This window comes from Diceros bicornis, chromosome 5, assembly GCF_020826845.1.
Source record: "Diceros bicornis minor isolate mBicDic1 chromosome 5, mDicBic1.mat.cur, whole genome shotgun sequence".
Lineage (NCBI taxonomy): Eukaryota > Metazoa > Chordata > Mammalia > Perissodactyla > Rhinocerotidae > Diceros > Diceros bicornis.
In genome coordinates this window covers 21,356,671-21,373,294 of record NC_080744.1, presented here as the reverse complement: position 1 = coordinate 21,373,294, position 16,624 = coordinate 21,356,671, and the positions used below count along the sequence as shown (strand labels likewise).

Genomic DNA, 16,624 nt, shown 5'->3' with positions numbered 1-16,624 from the left:
CTTGCTTGAGAGTAAGATCTTCAGAGCATTGTATACCTGGTTCTAACCCCAAAGAGGGCACATAAACATCTATGGAAATGTTAAAATCTGGCCATGGTGGCAGCGAAGGACAGGGAAAGCAGTGAGGTAAAGAAACACTAGGGTAGAGTTATTTTAACCCACTCTTCTCCACTAGCTTTTCAAAAAATAAATAGAATTTATCAAAATGTAGGGGACTAAGCGTGAGACAAAATAGATTTATCTATTAAATCTTAGATGTTTCATTGGTTTATTGTATCAAAAATCAAACAATATTAATACAAGAAAAACACTAGCATTTCATGCATTTCTCTAAATTTTAACTGTTTAAAAAGTATTAAGTAGACTTTTAAGTAGCCCAAAATCAATAACTTTCCTAAGATTTTAATTTCAAATAAAGTAACACATACTAACACCTTGATATTCAAGTTAGTCAAACCCTAAGTAAATAAATTCCACTCTACTACATAGCTGGTATACTTTTTTCCAAGTAAGAAAATTAAATAGTTCATCTTCTAAAAGTCATAATGAATTTATACATGCTAACTTCTCCATTATAGGCAGAGAAGAAGATATTAAAACACATTAAAACTAAAACATTTACCAATCATATTTTTAATAATGTAACTTTAATTTAGTAGTTAGTAATCCTTGATTTTCAATGTATCTCAAAAAAAGTCATGAGTAGACTGTTCCTTACTGCACAAGCAGCCATGAGGCAGTAAGTAAACTATAATGTGATACAACTATAAAATCTTGTAATGTAGGTAGTTGTAATTACTTTAGTAATAAATAAATATTAACGAAGCTCATGTCACTTAAGTCAGAATATTTTAAAAGTGATCTTCATTTTGGAGATGACTTTGAAGTACTCTCCACAATCCTGGCTTTCATCTTTCTTCACAAAAGACAAGCTAAATAGAAAGGAAAATTCCACTCTTCTTCCTTAATACCTGGCCCAGACTTGTTCTAACACTTTTACAACCATTTCTTGTTTGAATTTTTCAACTTATTAGTTCACTTATCTGACTTACAGATTTTATACACACACTTATCCTTCATCAAAGTCAACTACAAATTTAATGAAAAACTAAAGATGAATTACTTCTACATCCATTGTATTGATATTACATGACCAACTTCACAGTGAAAGCCTCGAATTGGTTATTCATTCATTCCTACATACATTCATTTAAATTTCAAGTGCCACCTATGTTTAAAGCACTAAAACATACAGCGTATGCTGAACATATAGCAGCAGGCATGAGGGATGACATGAATTCCTTCACACCAATGGAGCTTAATTCAATTATTCAACTGATGTAAGTAAAGACTATTACAAAAGATTTTTTGTTTTAATTTAAAGCTGTGAAGGAAAAACATCTTCAAAATCACGTTAAGTACTTTTACAATTATGTTAGAAAATAGTCCTTAAGCCTATAACGCAAGGCAAACAATATCAGAATTCTAATTAACTGAGAAGTGGACCGATTTAATGAAATGAATAGACAAAAAAGAGAAAATAGTGATGTTTTTAAATTAATAATTATTGTAGAATATATCTTCATTTTTACTTAGATTGCCTTATAATTAGCCTCATGCTTATTTTTTAATCATAATATTTTGTCCTTTTAAAACCAACTGTTATGAATACTCAGCCAAATACGCAATACTTAAGGAAGTTTTTATAAAAGTCATAAAAATACAGAAATTACATATATCCTTGAGAACAGAATTTGACTTAGAAAGTACACATTTTTTTAATCAAGGTCAATACTCTATTTAACCAAAAATAAAGAAAAAAAAAGGTGAGCTAAGAAACAATGGAAACAAGCACCCCTCCAAAAAACCAACTTTGCGAATGAAGAAAAGTAACAAAGCTGCAGAAATAAAATCACCCTGAAAATACTGCCAGTTTCAAACAGTACAATTATGGAAAAACAGAAAATGACCAGGCTATATTCCAGGCAATATAATCTATCGTATCTTTTTTTTTTTAATGCATGGTAATGATAAAGAGCACCTGTCTTTGGCCCTTCAATGTAGCAAATCAACAACAAAAAAATTATCATAAAATAACTACTATGATTTCAACTTACTTTTAAAAAAAGGGGGCATATTCATTTTACAACTAGGAAAGAGAAAAAGTGAAGACTTATTTCCTCAGAGAGTCATATCCAAAAAGGGAGGGGGAAAAAAAGAGTAGAGCAAAACAGGAAGAGAATGAAGTACCTACTATAATTATACCACAAACTCAGAAAACATATCTAAAAGTGAGATGACAATTATTGGCATACATCACTTAATCTCTTGGTATCTTGGTTTTCTCAACTGTTAAATGAAGATTGTGGAAGACATCATAGCTAAGCTCCATTCCTTTCATCTAGTTCCACAATTCCATGATTTTTCCAATCTCTTTAAATGGAAAGCCTCTTCATAACCCCTAAGTGTCCTCAGTAAGTCTTCTACAGAGGTCTCATACAACATAAAAAATTTAAAACAAAGCTTAAGGAGACAATAACAATTAAAGCACAATTTTTTATGGGTAAAGTAAAACATGTCCATATCCCTTTACAAAGAAAAGAGGCTTTGTAATAATTCTAAGTCATGATGACCAAAGAGCTGCCTACACAAGGGCTCATAGAAGCATCCGATAAATACACATAATAATTAACAAGAGAAAAGCTTCCAGACAGCTTTCACACTACAGAATGAAACTGGGCTTTTTAAAAGAAACTACTTTCATGACTTTTGTAAAAAACTATCTTAGTCTTAGAAAAATAAAAACACATAGGTTATACAAAGAATAATTAAGACTAAGTGTGTGAATGAACAGTCTCCAAGTAAGAGCTCACTTGCTTCCAACACTAACTCCCTCAAAAATAAGTATTTCAAGAATGAATATAACCAAAATTGAAAAGCTACAGTTCTTCCAAAATATTTAGTAACATAAAACAAAAACAAAAAGACATACCACATTCCCTACTATTTTGTTAATGAAATGCACTACCCCATTCCTTCTAGTTTGCCCTGCCCCCAAATTACTAGGTCTAAAAATAGTCACTGCCCAATCCAATTCCTAGAGCAGCAAATTATTGACAATTTAAATGAAGACAACTTTCTTCTTTAAGAATGATTTTTAAAAATTGAATCAACTGAGAGTCAGCATTCTTTATATCCTAGAGAGAATGCAGGATTTGAAGTCTTATTTAATTATTAAGTTCATTCTTTGAAAATTTATTCTGCAAAACAATTATGGGGCTTTCAGTGTACAATTGTTCTCAAAAATCTTTAAAACAGAAAGAAAAGTTATTCACCAAAACTTCAAAAGGTATGTTCAGTTTCACAAGGAAAGTAAAAAATACTACAATCTAAAATTTAAAAATTACTGAGTTCAGAATAAAATTCACTGGAAATTACAAATATACTGAACATCAGTAAAACATAAAACAGGTCTTTAAATAAGAAAGAAAAATATTAATTTTAAATATCAGCTATTAAATAAAATTAGTCTAAGTATGGTAAAAAATGTTTTATTTTCCACACCAAATAATCTTACCTGAATCATTTTGTTGTTAAAAAACTCAAGATACTGATTTCACTTTTCATCTGGTCCTGTCAACGATGCTATGACAGGCCCTGCAGGAAGCAGCAAAAGATCAATGATGGAGTGCAGATACTGCGTGTTTTCATGATCAAGTTTTGTTATGGAAAAGGATATCCATATGATGGCTTGAAACTTAGCAAATATTGAAAATATCTCAAAAAGTTTGTCAGTGTACAAATATTCCTTTTTTTTAACTTTATAGTCTTACAATGTTTATTCTTATTCAATATCTTTATTAAAAATTTTAAAATGATGAAGTATATATGCGAAATTTTAAAGAATCATTTTTATACTGATGAGAACTGATAAGAAAACAATAGTTCACAATGTCAAAAATGAAAAATCTTAATTGAAAAATGAAATATGTTTAAAAGTGCAGGAATTATTCTCTTGACTTCTAGAGATGATTATTTTAATCTTATTTCCCATATTTACTATTTATATTACTATTTACCAAAAAGTTACCAACCTATTCATAATTTAATTAAAATAAAATTTAAAAGACTTTTCTTACAAACAGTAACTTCAGAATCAAATAGTTTATTGGCAATACTGGTAAAAATTCTTTCAAAATAAGTATAGAGGTTACAAAAAATCTGTGCAAACTCCAAAACTTACTCTTGGGTAACTGACAAATTATATTCAATGGATACAAAAAATTCAAATTAGGAAAACTAATAGAAAAGTCCAAACTACAAAAATGCTTCACAAAGACTCCAAATGATATTTTTAAATTCTGAATTATTTTAAAACAGTATAGCCCCTTGCTAGTTTCAATTTAAAGACATTTTTACCTTAGGAATTGTTTTTCATTCAAGGGCCAATTAATAAACAGGGCTGTGATGAAGCACCTACATTGATTAGGAATAATATTAGAACACACAAGAAACTTCTATATATGCCATGGAAGTACATTTTAAGTCAGTATTTCAAACAGATTAAGAAACTTAAAACAATAGAAATAAATGACAGACTGATTTTTTTAGTTTTTATTTAATGAATCAATTTTAATTTACTTGTGATAAACTGGGGTAAAGACCCATTTCAACAGCACTCCAATATCAGGTTGAAACATTCTAAAAATATTTTTAATGCTATACCTGTCTTGTTTGTTGGAACACTTCAAAACACTCAGCAAAGTTTGCTCACGAAAGCCCCTAATATGCTAAAAAGATACAGCTTAATTTTACAGGGGTTATTTATCCTTAAAAATAAACAAACAGATGTTAATCTAAGATAAAAAAAAAAGAACGAACTACAATGTACTTTCACTTATTTCTGCTCACTCAGGATTTGAAAATGTACTTGTGGAATAGGAAAATTTCAATACTTCTGACTTCACGTTATTTTCTTTTTATTTCTATACTAAAGCCCCCATCTACTTTTTATGTGAAGTCTATCGGATTCATAGAAATCATTTTAGTTTCAAATATTTCCATATTAAAAAAATGGAAAAGCTGATGCCATTATCTTTAAAGAGTAAGATGAAGAAAATAGAAATTTCACCAACCCAAGCGTCAGGAAGTACTGAAAAGTACTGCTTCATTCCTCGCGTGTTGCGTTTTACACCCTGACACTTCAGTCTCTGAGGGTCAGGTTAATTAAGCTCCATGGCAGCTGCAGTGCCATGGGAGACACACGCTGCGGCGGTGCCCACCAGTCCAGTCCAATTACCTGCAGTATTCCAGCACTGGACAAGTGACAACCCACCTCTTCTCTCCAGTCACTTGCTCCCACTGGTCTACTGATAAATGTTAGAACAAACTAACCTCTTTTTGGAAAAGACTGCAAAGCTGAATGCACCTGCTGCAGGCTGCAATGATGAGTCCCAGAGAGATGTTTGTCAGTCAGATTTCTGCAGATGTTGTTTAACTTTGTGCTAGAGCTGTATCCAAAGATGGAAATGAGATGGCAATCAAGCACAAATCTCCCACCCTTGTCCCCCCAGTTCTGTTTTGAAAAGCTGCACTTGCTCATAAAAGTTGTGCGTTAAAACATAGCTCCACTAAACTGGAAACAACTAAAACTAAACTCTACGGTAAAAAAAAATTGTTTATTAAGTTCTGAATTTCAGTTAACAAGTGCCATTTTGTGTCCAATAAATGTCATTTGTGTCATTCAAGAGCTTAAAAAATTAATTCTCTTAAATCAGAGCAAAAGAAAAGAACTATAAGATAGACAAGTTTTTGATTGGTGGTGTGTTGCTCGGGTTTTTAGTGATAGCACACACACCTTAGAGTTCCCAAGACACAGATCATTTTTCCTTTTTGTATATTATACAAAACATCTTCAATACATAAATATTGAACTATTTCACCAATTGTGCTCGCTATTTTTAAACTATTCCTGAAATCCTTTGTGGATGGTATTTGCAAGGCAATATTGTTAGATGTATTGTATTTCCTTACAGTGTCACAAATTTTAAATGAGCTATTTTTCCAAAATCCAGAAGGCTTCAAATAGCAAATTTCAAAGTGACATTGTGCTATATAATTCATGAAAACACCAACACTGTAAATTAACCATGTTCCATAACTTACTAAACCGATGACAGAAGATATAACATCAGAATGAAATAAAAAAGAATCAAATAAAATGAATAGCTAAGATTTTTAATGCTAATTCAACCTTTCTAAAAATTCCATGCCACAAAACATTTGGTTACCATGAGTTAAGTACAAAAATTCTACCTTTCAGAAACTACAATTTTCATATAGATTGTGCTATGCCAGTAACGCTCCTTCATATGTTAAGATTTTCTATTGCTTAAAATGAGAAATAAAGTATTAGAAATATAGCAAATTTTCAGAGATATATTGATGTCTAAGCAAAAGATTATGGTTCCTCCTTCAACTGAGGATATGGAGGGACAAAATATAAAGTAACCCACAACAATAGGTAGTATGATAAATACCAATATTACAACTTTAAGATTTAAAGAAAAACACGTTATGTGTCAGCAACTCTCATCATACTAAAATCAAAAGTATAGCAGAGTGTAATGATAACTATTCTATTAAACACAATATTGGAAATTATACTACTTTATTTCCTACTTATTACAGTTCTATTTATCCACTAATTTTGCCTTAAAATATTTACCCTCAAATTTCTAAGATGCTTTGCATCTAAGACCAAAGAAAAGAGTAGAGACTGCAACTTTTAGAAGCTATAACAAAAGTATTCACATTGGATTACCAACATAATTCTCTTCCTTCAACAATGTAAACAAAAGAAGTGATCTATTTTAAACTTCATTAACTCCTCTGATTTCAAAAAAAATGATTATTCTTATACAATCCAATCCTAAAGGTTAAATTGGCCATTGAATTTTCCCCATGTCAAAATTAAGGCGGTTTGGGGTATTTCTTTCACTAAAAGAAAAATTCACTTATATTTTGCTTTTTTATGATTTTAAAAAATGTAACATATAAATGGTTTGTGATTTTTAAAAAAAGCATCACCAAAGTTGGACAGCAATAAAATTAAGATATAATGTATCTAGGAATAATAAATTCAAATTTTAACTTAGACCATAAAAGGAAATATTTTATATTAAATGTGATCCAGTTTTGTAACCACAAATATGAAAAGTGTAAAATACACACAAATATTTGCCAAGATTATAGTGAATCCTGTTTGATTGATATAATGAATATCTCCAGTGTCATATAACACAATAAAAATAGGTACACTATGAAGTGTTCTAAAATCTAAGGAATACATGAAAATATCCTTTACTATTCCCAACCAATAATATATTCAATAAGTTCTTCTGATTACCTGTCTGAATCATTCCTTAAATAATTTTAACAGATAAAATCAATCTATTTATTAAGAAAAACTAAACACATCTTCAGATGCCAAATAAAAGAATAAAAGAAGACTATCACCATTCTGAAAATGCATACACTCCCCAATGCATATATTCCCCAAAATGAGAAAGCTGTTTTTTACTACAAGGCAACAACTTTAGGTAAGCTAATTATAAAAACGATATATAAATAAATCAAATTAGGTTGCTTTAATCGAGTAAGAAAAAAAGATATATTCATACACCACCAGTAATAAGTTAGTATTTGGTAAAATTTAGATTCTAAAAAATAGATAAGTGAATTACACAGCAGAGCAAAAAGTAAAATAAATCTACTTGTAGATCCTTTTTCTGATTACAATTATTGAAAAACGCACTTTACAATCCTCATCATACAATTTTCCCAAATTAAATATATGACATGACGAAATACCCAATGCAATATACAGTTCTATGAATTCTAAATTCATACCAATTAATGTGCAAAAACCGTTTTATCATTTCAACCATAAATATTAAAAAATTACTCAGAAAGGCAAGGTTGCTTAAGACATTTTAAGGATATAACTTGAGCAAAAAAAAAAAGGAAAACAAATATGATAAATATGAGGAGATTATATTGACTATAATAAAAACAATACACATATCATTTGAGTTGAAATTTATTAAAATATCCCCAAAGTGTGTCTGTATTCTGCATTGTATATCCCGAAGAAAGTTTTTCTCAAATACACCAGTATTTTAACTAAATCTTCCAAACACAATTACATTCTGTTTCAAAACTTAGGTTTTGAGAAAATCCATTAGGTTATACAACTAAAGTACACTTTTCCCCAAATATACTGTCTTACCAAATGAGAAACAGAAAAATGCTTCATGAAATAAACATCAGGCATATTCATTCTAAAAGAAGAGTCATAAATACATATGAAACACACAAAAATGGGCTTCCGAAATATTGCAAAACGCTACAAGAAAGTCCTTATAATTCAGCGATATGAATCACAGTTTTATAATTTAGATCATCTGAGATGAGCAAGGTAGGTATCCTTAAGTATATCTGAGTAAGAGAAGTTGAAAGTAGCTCAGAGGCTGTTATGTTGAAGAATACCAGGACCTTAGACAATTCCACAAGCTTGTAGTCAAGTGTGAACAGAAAGACTATTGAAATTAAAGTCTATCAGGAGAAGAGAGATGTATCTGTCTAAACAGGTAATAACCTAGTTAAAATAATATTTAAATACAAAGTGTTCCGAGTTATTAAAGCTTCTTATAAATTACAAGGCTTTATTTTACCCTTAAAATTGATTCCACAGTGTGTGATTGGTTTCCACCTGTTACAGGCAGAGTGTAAGCCTTCTTTTATCCAGGCATTTCAACTCACATTTGATCAGGTTACGTCACTACACACAAAATTTTATTCAATGCATTCCCGTTTTCCAACGGATATTCTTGCTCTATACAGAATAACATGCCTCAGAACTATAAATAAAATAAGCAATTTCAACACAGTAAGAAAAAAATGCACAACTAAGTGGCCTAAAAACAAAAGATCTAATTCTTGGTGCACCCTTTCCAACCCACTGAAAATTAACTATATTCAAATGAAAAGGCATTTAATTTACTATTTGGAATATCCTTGATAAACACCAATTTTCTGTAACATGCCCGCACATCTGATACCACCTCATGTATAATGCAAAAAAGCTATTTCATTTTCATCTATTGACAGTGAATTTAATTTACCATTGCAGTTCTTTTCCTAGAACTAGCACGTTATTAATTCTGCAATCAAGCTCTTTTGAGTGCTTTTATTTGGTCTAAGAGTTTTCACAATTCCACATTGATTTTTTTTCATCATAATATACCTTTTAAACATACGAATGTGAATATGTTAGCAAACTTTCTTAATGCATAAGGAAACTTTGAGAGACAAGGAAAGCCATCTACAAAACTACCCTCACAGGAAACAAACTTTCGAAGGACATCATATCTAATAGATTATTTTTTAGTTTAATAAATTTAATGTTTACCAAATATATTACATTTAATTTACATAACTAAATGATAGTTTCAACCATTCTAAAACCTTCTTATCCAGCATAATGGTCCATTTTCTACCACCAAGCGATTGGCTATGAAAATGAAATCCTCCAAATGTTCTGCTTACATTCATGCCAGATGTCTTTGCTGTATTAAAGAACTCTTACTGAATTAGATCATTGAAAGCAAATCAGCTTTCCTTTTCCACCAGGAAAAAAAAATAAGCAGTATCAGTCCCCTCAGCACTGAATAAATATTTTTTTATGGCCATAAAGATAAAACAACTAAAAGTAAAATGGCAGAAGCTACATCTAGGTAAAAGCAAATCAGTTAATGTTTTACCTAGGGATACTCTATTCAATTATGCAGATTTTCCAATTAAACTTAAAATCAATATATTGAGTAGCAAAATGATAGAAAAAAAGAAAAAGGTAAACATGCAGAACTCTGTAACATTTGGGGAAAAAAAAGCACACAGGAAAGTACAATAAAAAAATCATACCACCTAGGAAACTTGCCATATTCCAGTGGGTTACAGTACTACACAAACTGTTAACATATTTTAATCAAATAAGTAACACAAATTTTGAACCATTATTTTACTTCTTACATAATATATATTTCTTTGTCACAATTACATTAAAAACACACTCTTTTAAAAATGTGAAGAGGCAGCCCTTGTCCTCTTTACTTCACTCCAGGGCCAACAAACAAAGCAATGAAGCAGAAAGAGGTACATAATGGATTTAGAAGTAAATGGTCCATTCTTTAAGAAGCCTTCCTACCCCCACCCCGCTTCTGAATTCACTCTAGACTAATTGTCATTACAATGATGTCTGAAAACTTCAGAAGAACCCTATTTCCTGATGCCAGCTGTCCAGGTTTCTATCTTTAAATTTTAGAGTTTTTTCCTAATTAGAAAGAAGTATTTAGAAATGCCCAGAAGATTCACCTCGCAATTTGTCTAAATCACAGACAAGTACATCGATTATAGAAACAAGACACGATCAACAGCGCAAACATTCTTAAAATTTTTCTACAAATACTCTAATACAGCAAATATATATAAAATAAAGTCTACACTATTACGAATTTCTTTCAATACAGCACAGAACACACGTAGATCTTCTCTTTCTTTCCTTGGGGATTTAGCAAACAATCTCTTCACCATTGCACCTACCTGGATAAAAATCTTTGGACTTAGACAGCTTGATGGTGGCTCCGGTTTCTTTTTGCAACTGAACAATTGTCTGTCCTCCCTTCCCAATTATAGATCCAGCAGCATAGCTAGGTATGAGAACCTTTAGAAAATACTGGCCGTCTTCTGAAAAATGCAAAGAAATATATTTCATTAACACGATAATTTAAAAGTTTGTATCCCCTCTCCACCCTCAAGAGAGAAAAACAGCAATTAAAACATTGGGCACACAGCTGCAGGAAACACGGGGTTAAATTTTTTTTTAAAGGACAAAAATAAGCCCATTACACTGAAAAATAAATATGTACAAAATGTTTCCCATCTTGTAGGATTTATACTTTCAAACTTGGAATGAAAATCGAAACATGTTCTATTATTTTGCAGCACTGTAGAAACTGATGACTAAATTCCAGTTGTTATTCCAAACATGGAAGACTTCCAATTCTATCTGTAGTTACTATGGTAAAGCGAAATGAACTGACCCTTTAACAAAACTTCAGAGATTTATAAGGTGGCAAACCTTCACTTAACATATTGCAAAATAAATTAATAAAAGGACTGTAAACAGTGATGAGCTATATTTGTTTGACATTAGCAAACACATAAGGACTACAATTAACCATTTCCTATATGCTACTTAAAGTATGCAAAACAACCATTCTCCCACCAAATAATCCACCCAAACTGTAGGGTGTATTCCAAGCCTTCAATAACGGCCAGGAAATAAAGTGATGTGGACTGGCAAATCTAACTAATCCTGGTGTATTTCTTTAGCACTTCTTAGTCTACCATGATCTCGTTTAAGCTCATTAATTAAAGGACCTTAAGAAGAATTTTGCAAATACTAAAAAGCTTAGGAGTCATTTATCCCAAATAAACTTAAAAGTGACCAAACAGATAATGTTCCTTCTCCAAAATAACCACAGTTTTCAAAACGGAGAGGGGGGTGGATGAACCAAGAAAGAGTGAAATGAAATGTTTCAGAAAATAAAGCCAACTCCATAAACTTTAATTTCCGTCCAACTTATCATGTCTTAAATAGGAAACACCCCGCTAAATCCAGCTTTCTTATGTGAATGACCGTTCCAAATTTTGCGGGTGTACCATTCGCAAGAACCCCATCCGTCTCTAATGTGCATGCTGTAGATAAATTCACCTCTGCCTCGATGCATTGGGTGCATTGTTAAGATGACTCCAGTGCAAATGAAGAAGCGATACCGGTCCGGTTATAACTCATCTTCCCAGTAAGCGCAGGATGTTAACTAACAAGTCACAGTACCAGACACCCCCCCCCCCTCGTATGCACACCCCTGAAGACAAATCAATGAGATATTTGCACCGACAGTATAAGTGCGGTAAGAGCATGCACTCATCAAGATTTTGCGTACTACTTGTGGCCCAAAGCAAGGGGATGGGGAGAGAAAAACTCTCCGGTGCCCCAATCATTTGCTATCCGCTACCCAAGTGCCATTTATTTATTTATTTTAGCAGACTGTTAAATGCAGCGCGCATCTTCGGGCGGCCATCGCCTCACTCGGAGGTCATCCTCCTCCTCCCTAACGGACCCCCTTGCCCAGGTCTAGGATATTTAAACGGTCAGCCTTTCGACCGATTAAATGGAAAGATAGGTCTATTCCGAAAAACCGGTCGCCATTTTGATGAATGATAAACACAGAAATGGAAATGTGTCGGGACGGCGAGGCGCGGGGCAGGTGCAGGGGAGGGGGCGCGGGGCAGGGGCGCGGGAGCCGCCGGGTTCGGGCGAGAGGTGTCCGGGCCGCGGGAGGGAGGGAGGGCGCTGGGAGGGAGGGAGGCAGGGGCGGGCGGCGGGGGATGGGGCCAGCGGGGAGGTGGAAGCGATACCCACCGCCCGTATTGGTCCTCTTGGTGCTGCCGGCTTCAGGGGGGGCTTCCAGCGGCCTTTTCCGCGAGTCCGGCGGGTCCAGGTCTATGGGAACCCCAGTGTGGGTCCCGTTCTGCTGGATGGGAGCTGCCGCCATCATGTTTGCAGTTCCTGCCGCTGCTACGGGGAGAAGGTTCTCCCTTTTGTTTTGGCTTTTCTTTTTTTTTTTTTTCTTTTCTTTTTTTTTTTTTTTTTTTGCGTTTGGGGTTTCTTAAGGTTTTTTTTTTTTAATCGGATCAATAGAAATCTCTTTAGGAAAAAAAGCAATGTTGCTGGTTTGTTCTCACTGGGGAGGGGGCAGGGCTGAGGAGCAGCTGCAGTGCAGTGTCAGAAAGGAGACAGGGGAATGGAGGGGGTGTGAGAGACGGAGGGTGAAAGAAGGAGAAGAAAGGAGAGAGGGGGAGAGAGTGGAGAAGGGAGAGGGGCGAGTGAATGAGCGGGAGGAGGGGAGCGGGGAGGACGGCCAGAGGGAGTGGGAGAGCGCGAGGGCTGGCGGGGCGCGGGGAGAAGCCGAGGAGGAGGGGAGAGTGAGGGAAAGAGTGAATGAGCAGGAGGAGGGGAAGGAGGTGGATGCGGAGAGCGGAGCGAGCCGCGGAGGAGGGCAGGAGCCGGGAAGGAGCGCGGCGGTCCCGGCGCCGCGCTAGCGCTGCGCTCGCTCCCGCTGCTGGTGCTGCCGCCGCCGCCGCTGCCGGAGCGGTTCTGCCGTCGCCTGGGCTGCTCGGCGCTGCTGCTGCTGCCGCCCGGTCTCGCTCATTATTTCTCCCGCTTGTGGGGGGGGCCGGCGGGGAGGGAGGGGGACGGCTGCGAGGGGAGGGTAGAGCGGGGTTGAGTTCGTAGACTCCCACACACTTCGCGCTCGGGTCCCTGCCTCTCAGCAGCGCCGCCGCCGCCGCCGCCTCCCAGCGCCTCTGCCTCAGCCTGCGGGGGCGGGAGGGGGCCCGCCGGGGGGGGGGGGGGGGGGCGTGTGTATGCGCGTGCGTGTGCGCGCGGGCTGCACGCGGGCGCGGGGGCGCGCGCCGGCGGCGGGGGCGGCGACGGGCCGGGGCGCTCCTGTGGGAAGGGAGAGGTGAAAGGTCGCCGGTCCCCGGCAACACGGCTCAGGCAAACGTAAGCGGCTTGTCGCAGAAACCAAGGGGTCCAAGAAACGCGCTAGGCTGGAAGGCGGGAAGCAGAGATTACTGACAGCCGTGCCAGCCAATAAACTGGAAATGGGGGAAAGCTCTTCAGGCCCCTTCCCAATCAGGAAACTTGAGTATGAGAGGGAGTGAAGGGGCGGGGTGGGATCTGGGTCCAGCCGGGACTGGCGCGGCGACAATTTTGGCTAGTGTGAGAAGGACGTTCGAGTGACCGTTGACAACGGGTGGGACAGCGTCAGGGCTGAGGGAAGAACCTGAACTGTGTGCTTCCAGGACTTCTGGCTAGACGCATTCGTTTTTATGTTTAAGAGTTAAGGAAAGACATTAGTGAACATCTCACTCATCGGAGGTTTTCTACGGGATGATTTTATCAAGAGTCTCTGTTACTCGCACTGTGTGACATCGTAAGGGAACTTATAGTGTCACTTGCCGCCTTAAATCCTTTCGGGAACAAGCAAGGATGTAAATAAATAAAGCTCCCTTCCATGAGGCGCTGATAGGGGGACTAAAGTCGGGCAACAGCTGAGTGTGTCCACAAAACTAAATATTGAACGAAATACGAATATAGGAATAAAATTCATTGCAATGTTTACAGCTTATGATTATACAGATCTTGGATAGGTAATGAACCTGAACCGCACCCCTAGAACACAACAGGAAAAAAAAATCTAATGTAGCTGATTTCAGACTCTGAAAGTCTGAAAAGACTCAGTTTACAGATGAGTAAACTGACCCAGAGAACTGTTTTGCTCAAGGTCATCCATCAAGTTAGTAGTTTAATTAAATCACTGTACTCGGAAGCAGTTGAAAAGCTTGGGGTTTTGGAGTCCGAAGTCTTGGTTTCACATCCTTGCTGGCGTGTTCTAAAAGTGTGTCTCTGGCAAATCCCTTAACATGTTGCTATTTATTAAGTGCTTACATGTGCCAAGCAATCCACTTCACATGTGATGCTCTTTACATGCAGTATATTACGTAGTTATTACCATCCCCATTTTATAAGACAGTTTAGGTTTAGAGATATTAGTTTAGAGATATTAATAATTTACCCAAAGCCACACAGGTATAAATAGTGTAGTAATAATTCAAACTCAGCTCTTCCTGATTCCAAAGTCTGTCCTCTTGAATATTGCAGTACGCTAGAGCTTCAGGTTCCCTCCCGCGTGAATAGCGACTGCAACTCTACCTCCCACAATTCTTATGAATCAAATGAGATAATGTACATGGTAATGTATTGTAAGATGTAAAAAGGTATAAACAAATTCACTAGATTTCTAGAACAAAGATGCTCCTTCCCAATACTTTCCACTACAGCACTTCATCCTGAAAGATGGCTTTTGTACTAAGCTAGCAAAAAAAAAGGAGTTCACTATAATTCTGTTGTATTCTAACCAAGAATACCTGCATAGCTGAGGCAATAACCAAAGAGAATAGAATAAAATTTAATTTCTGATAGAGAAGGGAATGGAAAAGAACACTAACCCTACTCTTAGCATCCTTTATTGGAAGGAGCATCTAGGAGGCATTGGGATTTCTAGTGCTTTATGAAAGATAGATGACAGTCTGCTGAACGAAGAAGAGAATAACGTTTAGTTTGGGAATAAAAGTTCATCTGGAGTATGAAAAACACATTTGCCTCAAGTCAGGGAAGAAGACATCCTGAGAGCTGAAAGAAAGGGAAAGCAGGTAAGTTAGTGCATATTGGTAAAGGTCTGTAAACCAAAGCCCAGAATTTTGATCTGATATATGATGTAATAGGAAACCACGATATAGCCTTCATGACCCAAAAAAGAGGATTTATACATGGAATTGGATTTTAAGAAAAGGGAGCTGTGATGAGGAGAAAACAGGGTTTGGAATAAGTATGTGGTAGTCAAAATAGAAAAAGGCTTATGCCAGACATTATGCAATCAAAGTGATCTGTGAAGTGTACAAAAATGTGTAAAGATGTTTTTAAATGAAAAATTAGAAAAGGGCTGGGATTTTCTACTAGATTGTTTTGAAACAGTAAAAGACGAGGGACAAAGATAATTCAAAGACAAATGTAGTTCAAAGCCATATTACATTAAAGCTTGGGCGAAGTATTCAGTAGAATGTAGTTTTGAATTGGGGAAAGACTGAGTTTTAGAATTAGAAAAGCTGAGGTTAACAAATTTCTAAAAATAAATAAAATATTTCTAAAATAGTTTAGAAAATATTTGTCATTGCCACGTGTAGGTTAAATTGAAAATGAGCCTTCTAAGTTAAATTGCCTCATACAAAGACATAAGTTTACTGAGGTAGAGTCATGGCACTGTATTCTTAAGGCATTTATTTGACCCTTTTATTTCCTTCTTTAGACTTAATATTTAAATAATACCCACTACTCCATGAGACCCAGAAGCAGAAGATGTGATTTTTAATGTGGATAGTATGCTTAATAGGAACCTAGTATGAAATGCCAGGAATTACAGAGATTAGCCTGAGACCTGGTCAGACATCCAAGGATCAGTCAGCTGTGAGCTGATTTGGTCAATGAAGGTTATCAGAGAGTACATTCTAATTAAGCCTCCATTACCTAGTATATTTTGTTCTTTTTAAAAAATACTTCATTTCTCACTGCATATACCTCTACCATTCTGATTAAATAGACATTTAAATAAACGTTTTACATGTTGTCTTCTGCATTTTGTACCAGCTAATAAAACGGAAGAGATAAAAAAGGAAAGCAGCCCCCAGTTTAATATTTAGTGTGCTGTACCTCTTATGCTGCAAATAAATTGTTTGAATGAATTTTTTCAAAAAATATAATAGAAGCATTTGACCTTTTAATTCTCTGAAAAGAAGTATTTTATTTTTTAATTAACCAAGCAATTGGCACTGCAAATTTAAATATTTTCTAGTACCTTAAGACACAATAGAACTTGTG

General features: G+C 35.7%; 1 protein-coding gene across 4 annotated transcripts in view; it reads right to left on the bottom strand.

The window, feature by feature from the left end:
• The window catches only part of NOVA1 (NOVA alternative splicing regulator 1), a 149,411-nt gene extending 135,951 nt beyond the window's left edge, over window positions 1-13,460 (bottom strand). For 2 of the 4 annotated variants that reach the window (XM_058540800.1, XM_058540801.1), the window contains exons 1-2: window positions 12,548-13,460; window positions 10,663-10,806 (exon numbers count right to left, since the gene is read on the bottom strand). In XM_058540800.1, coding sequence (XP_058396783.1) covers window positions 10,663-10,806; window positions 12,548-12,683 — 280 coding nt within the window. In that variant the 5' untranslated portion in view covers window positions 12,684-13,460. Of the gene's footprint in view, window positions 1-3,577; window positions 3,732-10,662; window positions 10,807-12,547 lie in introns of those variants that run through there. The other 2 variants (XM_058540802.1, XM_058540803.1) reach the window with 2 other exon arrangements.
• Between the last annotated feature and the right edge of the window lie 3,164 nt (window positions 13,461-16,624).